Genomic DNA, 7,086 nt, shown 5'->3' on the forward strand with positions numbered 1-7,086 from the left:
GCCCCCGCTGCCCGCCTTCCCCGCCGCCGAGGAGGACGATGGCGCCGACGCCGAGCCGGACACGCGGGCCATGGTGCGGGCCCAGAACCAGAAGAAGAAGAAATCCGGGGGCTTCCAGTCCATGGGTGCGTGTCCGGGGGGGGGACACGGGGGACGACACGGCCGTCCCCGGGATGGGGACCGCCCCCTCCTGCCCGCGTCCCCTCACCCGTCCCTGTCCCCGCAGGCCTCAGCTACCCCGTCTTCAAGGGCGTCATGAAGAAGGGCTACAAGGTGCCCACCCCCATCCAGAGGAAGGTGAGCCCGGGGAGGGGAGGAGGGGGATGACGGCGGCGGGACCCCCGTCCCGGGTCGGTGGCGGTGGGACGGTGACGGCGACGGTGACGCGATGTCTCGCAGAGCATCCCCGCCATCCTGCGCGGCCGGGACGTGGTGGCGATGGCGCGGACGGGCAGCGGGAAGACGGCCTGCTTCCTCATCCCCATGTTCGAGAGGCTGAAGGCCCCCAGCCAGGCCGGGGCGCGCGCCCTCATCCTCTCGCCCACCCGCGAGCTGGCCCTGCAGACCCTCAAGTTCACCAAGGAGGTACGGGGGACGACAACAGGGGGGCGAGTGGGGACGACGGGGGCGAGTGGGTTTGGTTTTAACGCCCCCCCTCGACGTGTTTCTTTCTCACCCCGCAGTTGGGCAAGTTCACAGGCCTGAAGACCGCCCTGATCCTGGGAGGAGACAAGTAAGTCGTCCCCACGTCCCCGCCGGTCCCCGTTTCCCCAAAGCCTCCCCAAAACCTGACGAGGGGCTGAGGTGCCCCGTGCCGCCCCAGCCTCTCTCCCCTCTCACAGGATGGAGGACCAGTTCGCCGCCCTGCACGAGAACCCCGACATGTGAGTGGGGGTGCGGGGAGGGGACCTGGGGCGGGGAGATGGCCCCCGAGAGCCACCCACCATCCGGGGACGGCGCTGGCGTTTTCAGCCACTGCGCCCGATGGACGTGTCCTGGTGTTCCCTTGGAGCATCTTCCCGTGCTCCCCGTGGGGGACAAGGGGGTCTCTATCGGGTCTTCTTAGGGTCAGATTTGGGACCTGCACCTGGGATAATGTGGGGGTGCCGTGTTCCCCCCACCACCACCAGCCTGGTCCCATCAGCAGCTCTGTCCCTGCAGAATCATCGCCACCCCCGGGCGCCTGGTGCACGTGGCGGTGGAGATGAAACTGAAGCTGCACACCGTGGAGTACGTGGTGTTCGACGAGGCCGACAGGTCAGCGGGGTGCGGGGGGGGCGGTCCCCGGGGCTGGCAGCGTCCCCACATGTGGGGTGAGCAACAGTGGGGAGCGAGGTGCCCCGAGGGGGTGGCAGGGCTGGGCCCGGAGGGACCGAACAGGCGCTGCCATGTCCCGTGTCCCTTCTCCCGCAGGCTTTTCGAGATGGGCTTCGCCGAGCAGCTCCAGGAGATCATCGCCCGGCTCCCGGACTGCCACCAGACCGTCCTCTTCTCCGCCACGCTGCCCAAGCTGCTCGTCGAGTTTGCCCGGGCCGGTGAGGAGCGTGGGGCAGATGGTGGTTGGCGGGGGCGGGGGCTGGACCTGGGGGGAACCCGGGGACGGGGACACGGCACGGTCCCGCAGCAGGGCTGAGCCCAGGACTGGTAAAACCAGGCTGGGCCAAGCGGGTGTCCCCAAGCCGAGAGGTGGGACTGGTCCCAGTGGCTCATCCCATGTGCGACCCACATCCTGCGTGTCACCATGTCCCACAGGTCTCACCGAGCCGATGCTGATCCGTCTGGATGTGGAGTCCAAGCTCAGCGAGCAGCTCAAGGTGAGAGGGGCCGGTGGCGGGGCGGGCTTGAGATGGGCTTTGTGCCCCCCAACCCCTGCAAGCCACCCTGTGGTGGCTCCAGGCTTGTGAGGAGGGGACAGGAGGGGCGGTGGCATCTGGTGTGGGGATGCAGAGGGGCTGAGCTCTGCCCTCCTTTTGCAGCTGGCTTTCTTCCACGTGCGCGGGGATGACAAACCGGCCGTGCTGCTCCACCTGCTCCGGAACGTGGTGAAGCCCCAGGACCAGACGGTCATCTTTGTGGCCACCAAGCACCACACAGAGTATCTCAAGGAGGCAAGTGGCATTTGGGGTTGCCCGGCATGTTCCCCTGTTAAAGGGCAGGCTGCCGGCGGGTGCCTCGGACCCTTCTCCAGACCCACGTGGGGTCTGCATCTGTGATCACGTCCCTGGTGGAATTCCTGCCTCTGTTTCGCTGGGTCGAAGGAGAAATCCCAGCACACGTCATCGTGGAGGTGCTGCATCCACCTACCCCTTGGAGAGAGGGGGGAGCACAGCAGGATTTGGGGGTCCGGGCGGGCATCCAGGAGTCTCAGGGAACTAGGCAGCCCTGTCTCTCGGCTGGTGCATGCCCAGGTGGGATCTGATCTCTCTTCCTCCCTCCCCAGCTGCTGACGGCCCAGGGCATCCGTTGCACACACATCTACAGCTCGCTGGACCAGACCGCCCGCAAGATCAACATCGCTAAGTTCGCCCAGGGCAAGTGCCCAGTGCTGCTGGTCACCGACGTGGCCGCCCGTGGCCTTGACATCCCCATGCTGGACAATGTCATCAACTTCAGCTTCCCTGCCAAGGCCAAGCTGTTCCTGCATCGTGTCGGTGGGTGCCAGTGCCCCGCGCAGGGATCCTGGCGACCTGAGGGTCCCTCAGGGTGACAGGGAGGGTGTGAGTGGGCTGTCCCTTGTCCCCTGGTTTTCCTGTCTCTGTGTCCTGCTGGGCTGGCGCTGCTGCCCTTGACTTGGTGGTGATATTTTTGGGGCAGGAGGTTGGCGTGTTGTGACATCAGGAGACAGGCTGGGGACAAAACAGTGTCAGGAACGTCCCTGATCTCCCAGCTGAACTGTAGGGGCTTCCGCAGGCAGAGCTGGTGTCTTCCCTTTAGGATGACACCCTGGTGGGCTCCCCTTTGCCCCCTTCCACAATGACCCACAGCCCCTTGCCAGCTATGCCCACCGGGTAAATGTCACATGCGTGGGCTCCCAGGGGCACCAGTGGGTCCCTGCCCGAGTGGGGGCAGGCTGGGTTGGCACTGGGTCTGGTTTCCCACTCTCCTCCTCCCCTTGCCAGGTCGCGTGGCCCGAGCTGGCCGGAGCGGCACTGCCTACTCGCTGGTGGCTCCCGATGAGATGCCCTACGTCTTTGACCTCCATCTCTTCCTGGGGCGCCCGCTTGTCCTTGCCGGTGCCCAGGAGCTGCCCGCTGGTGAGCCAGACCCGGTTGCAGGCATCGGGGTGGCTGCGTGTCCAGGCTGGGATGCTGGCCGTGTGGCTGCTGTGGTTTTATCCTTGGCCAGCGCTGGAGTTCATGGTCTTGTGGTTGGCATTCGTGCAGAGGGGTGATACGCTCTCGTTGCTGGGGTGCAGCTGGGGAAAATGGGGTGCTGGGGGCTCCGACACACCCCGTGTGTCGGTGATGCTGATTTAACACCACCGAGCTCCCTGTGGCTGTTAGCTCTGCTCCATTAAATCCTGGATTGCTGCCATGCCTGCTGCAATAATCCCAGGGTGGGTGCCAGCGAGGTGACGCGGTGTCCCCTGGGCTGCAGATGCCGGCGGGGTCCTGGGCCGTGTCCCCCAGAGCCTGGTGGACGATGAGGAGTGCCTGCTGCTGACAGACCACGAGGGCTCGCTGGAGCTGCGGAGCCTGCGCCGTGTCGCTGACAACGCCCACAAGCAGTACCTGCGGTCGCGGCCTGGCCCCTCGCCTGAGTCTATCAAGAGGGCGAAGGACCTGGACGTGTCCCAGCTGGGCATCCACCCGCTCTTCAGTGAGTGGCTCGGGGACGCTGAGGGAGGGGACCCCGTCCCCCTCGCCAAGGAGCTGATCTGTGCCCCTCTCTGTGCCCACGTTCCCCAGGTGCTCACTTCGAAGACACTGAGCTGGAGAGGCTGAAGTTTGTGGACAGCATTAAAACCTACAAGTCCAAGGCGGTGAGTTGAGACCCAGCCTTGAGCACGAGGCGCCTGCGTTGGGGTGGGAGAGAAGCTCCATGGGGCCAGCCTTGCAGCTCACTGGGACTTGCACTCCCACTCTGGGAGCAGACCATCTTTGAGATCAACGCCACGTCGCGGACACCGGCCAGCACCGTGATGCGGTCGAAGCGGCGCCACGACCACGCTCTCATCGAGAAGTACCAGCGCGGGCAGCAGGAGAAGCGGGCAGCGGCTCTCAAAGGGCAGGGGTTGTGCCCGGCCCCCCCTGGGCCCGAGGAGGGAGAAGGAGAAGAAGGAGAGGAGGAAAACCTCCAGGTAACACGGCAGGGATGAGGAGTTTGCCGTGGCCACCGGAGCTGCTGCAAGGTGGCCTCAGCTGGGTGCTGGCAGCAGCAGGGCTCTGGGGCTGTGCCAGGGCTCGGGGGGCCAGTGTAGGGACTGGTAGGGGGGCATGGCTCCTCCAACCCATCCACTATCCCCTTCCAGGACGTGTTCTCTACTGTGGTGGGCCAGAAGCGAAAACGGGGCCGAGGGGGAGAAGATGGTTCCAGGAAAAAGCCGCAGCAGCCGGTGCAGCGGGATGAAGACTTCTACATCCCATACCGGCCCAAGGACTTTGAGAGCGAGAGGGGGTGAGTCCAGGAGGGCTCCCGCTGCAGTCCTGCCATGGCCTGCCTCAGCGGGGGGAACGTTCTCATCGCCCACCCTTTGCAGGCTAAGCGTGGGCGGCGAGGGCAGCCCCTTCGAGCAGCAGGCAGCTGGAGCCGTCCTGGATCTCATGGGGGATGAAAACCACAACCTCAACAAGAGCAAGCAACTGCTGAAGTGGTGAGAGGGGTCTGGCCATGGGTGGGAGGGGGTGGGAATGGGGGCTGGGGGTCCCACCACCCCGTCCCACTACTCTCCGCTCTCTCACAGGGACCGCAAGAAGAAGCGGTTCGTGGGGCAGACGGGCCAGGAGGACAAGAAGAAGGTGCGGACGGAGAGTGGGCGCTACATCAGCAGCTCCTACAAGAACAACCTGTATCCTGCCTGTGGGCACTGGTGGAGAGCGGGGCTGGACCCGCTGGCAGCTGTACGGCATTGTGCCCTGCCTCTGGGGATCCATCCCGTGCCAGGGCAGCGGCCTGAGGAGGGAGGCTGGCCAGACAGTCCGGTGGGTCGAGCAACGGGGAGTCGGGCAATGGGGAGTCTCGGCACGTTCCCTTAACCCACCCTGGCCCAGCTATGAAAAGTGGAAGCAGAAGTACAAGGTAGACGAGCGGGACGAGGACGGGGAAGACGGAGGCAGGGAGCAGTTCAGAGGGAAGCACAGGCGCGGGCACGGTGAGTACCTGGAGCAAGCGGCGGAGCCCCCACATCGTCCCCCTGCCACCTCGCTCTGGCCTCTGAGCCGAGCTTGGCTGTGTTCCCCCCCTCCGCAGGACCTGCGCAGCCCCCCGCCCGGGGCAGGGTACGCTCGGAGCTGAAGAACAAGCAGCAGATCCTGAAGCAGCGCAAGAAGGCGGCCAAGCAGCGCTTCCTGCAGAGCGGGGGGCTGAAACGCCTGAAGGCCAGGAACCGGCAGCGGGTGCAGGAGCTGCGGCAGATGGCCTTCGGGCGACGGGTGGGGGCCGCCAAGAAGGGCAAGCTGCGGAAAAGGGTGTAAGAGAGGGGGCCGTGCCCCAGCAGCTTCCCCCGTGCCTGGGCTGGGTGCCGGGGAAGGAGACATTAAATACGTGGCTGGTTTTGCATCCTGACTCCTCTTTGTCCTTGCCAAGAGGATCGTGCTTGGGATAATTCCCCCCACCTTGGGCCACCCCCGGGCGCAGTCCAAAGACAGCCAGGTGCTGTGGGTCCACAGCTGGGTTGTATTTTGGCGGGAGACACCTGCAATGATACCCAACAGCCTGAACGTGAGCGGCAGCCGATTCCTGCTGCCTAGGGTGCCCCTTGCAGGCTCTGCCCCAACACGGCGCCATCCCAGTGAGCCCGTGCCGCTGCCGTGCGTGTCGCCTCTCGTTATGGGGGTTTCCAGACTTATTGGGGAGCGACCTCCATCCCCAGGGAGGTGCCGGGGGTCCTGTATCTCCACACTGGCCCTGGCAGCCTCTCCCCAGCCCTGGGAGCTGGGGGGATTGTCCCCAGGGGCTATTCCTGGCTCGGAGGCACCTTGGCACCCCCATGGCGCAGACGGTTTATGCTGGTGGCAACGGGCAAGCGTGGGGGACACGTCCCCGGCTGCCTGGGGCGCAGCTCAGCAGAGATGGCAGCCAGGTCCTGCATGCAGAGCAGCACCTGCGGAGACAGGGACCTCCGTGCCACGGCCGTCTGGGGACGTGAATGAATGTCCCCGTGTCCCTCCCAGCCCCTCTGCTCAGGGGAAAGGGCTGCACTGACCGTGTCCAGCTGGGCCTCGGTGTCCTCCAGGGCCACGTCCGTGGGGACCTCGAGCCGTGCGGTGGCGAGCTGGAAGAGGTTCAGCACTGCCAGCTTGATCTGCCCCAGCAGCAGGGTCTTCTGGGTGGCTGTGCTCTGGACGTGGGCCCAGTGGGACTCCTGGGGGACAGAGCGACAGAGAGCCCTGGGCCCCCCCACCCCAGCCGCTGCCCCATGTCCCTTGCACCCCCCCCGGCTGGGAGAGGGGGACCTAGGAGTCCTGGCTGTGTATCCCCCCCATGCAGAGTTCCTGATGATGCTTTTTCCAGGCACATGGGGACCCCCAGCCCAGCTTCCCACCACCACCATGTTGGGCATCTCCCCTCTGCAGCACGCTTGGGGTCCACACTGCTGCCCCTCTCCCTGAAGGGGGACCCCCACATCTGTCCCCCGCTTTACCCCTTGAAGCACATCATGGCGGGTGGCCTCCAGGCGTGCACGGAGCCGGGTCAGGTCGTCCTTGGTGCACAAGAGCTTGCTGCCGGCCTCCTCGCGGTAACGCCGGAGCCGTGCCCAGCCCTGGGCCAGCTGCTCCTGCCTGGCTTCTGCCTGTTGCGCCAGGGCTGCCCGTGCCCCCGCCAGCGCCCCAAAATGGGCCAGCATGGCCGGGATGTCCTGAAACTGGGCAGCAGGAGGGGGTTGAGAAGCTGCTGCCCCGGATGGGGCTGTCCACCCACCCCCCC

General features: G+C 65.8%; 3 protein-coding genes across 3 annotated transcripts in view; 2 read left to right on the forward strand and 1 right to left on the reverse strand.

Moving 5' to 3' along the window:
* The window catches only part of DDX54 (DEAD (Asp-Glu-Ala-Asp) box polypeptide 54), a 7,322-nt gene extending 1,687 nt beyond the window's left edge, over positions 1-5,635 (forward strand). Inside the window, exons 2-20 of the mRNA XM_010575607.1 lie at positions 2-125; positions 227-297; positions 400-585; positions 684-733; positions 843-884; positions 1,162-1,257; positions 1,414-1,535; positions 1,753-1,814; positions 1,977-2,108; positions 2,441-2,651; positions 3,120-3,254; positions 3,598-3,819; positions 3,909-3,982; positions 4,094-4,300; positions 4,472-4,617; positions 4,700-4,813; positions 4,904-5,008; positions 5,211-5,311; positions 5,410-5,635. Of these exons, the coding sequence (XP_010573909.1) occupies positions 2-125; positions 227-297; positions 400-585; positions 684-733; positions 843-884; positions 1,162-1,257; positions 1,414-1,535; positions 1,753-1,814; positions 1,977-2,108; positions 2,441-2,651; positions 3,120-3,254; positions 3,598-3,819; positions 3,909-3,982; positions 4,094-4,300; positions 4,472-4,617; positions 4,700-4,813; positions 4,904-5,008; positions 5,211-5,311; positions 5,410-5,633 (2,424 nt within the window). The 3' untranslated portion in view covers positions 5,634-5,635. The remainder of the gene's footprint in view (position 1; positions 126-226; positions 298-399; positions 586-683; positions 734-842; positions 885-1,161; positions 1,258-1,413; positions 1,536-1,752; positions 1,815-1,976; positions 2,109-2,440; positions 2,652-3,119; positions 3,255-3,597; positions 3,820-3,908; positions 3,983-4,093; positions 4,301-4,471; positions 4,618-4,699; positions 4,814-4,903; positions 5,009-5,210; positions 5,312-5,409) is intronic.
* PEBP1 (phosphatidylethanolamine binding protein 1) overlaps positions 1-7,086 on the forward strand; it is a 24,445-nt gene that overhangs the window by 1,391 nt on the left and 15,968 nt on the right. The gene's annotated exons all lie outside the window — the stretch shown is intronic.
* The window catches only part of CCDC42B (coiled-coil domain containing 42B), a 2,190-nt gene continuing 1,219 nt past the window's right edge, over positions 6,116-7,086 (reverse strand). The window contains exons 5-6 of the mRNA XM_010575618.1: positions 6,803-7,024; positions 6,116-6,523 (exon numbers count right to left, since the gene is read on the reverse strand). Of these exons, the coding sequence (XP_010573920.1) occupies positions 6,116-6,523; positions 6,803-7,024 (630 nt within the window). The remainder of the gene's footprint in view (positions 6,524-6,802; positions 7,025-7,086) is intronic.

Source organism: Haliaeetus leucocephalus, unplaced genomic scaffold, assembly GCF_000737465.1.
Source record: "Haliaeetus leucocephalus isolate CR32 unplaced genomic scaffold, Haliaeetus_leucocephalus-4.0 Scaffold13, whole genome shotgun sequence".
Taxonomy (NCBI): domain Eukaryota; kingdom Metazoa; phylum Chordata; class Aves; order Accipitriformes; family Accipitridae; genus Haliaeetus; species Haliaeetus leucocephalus.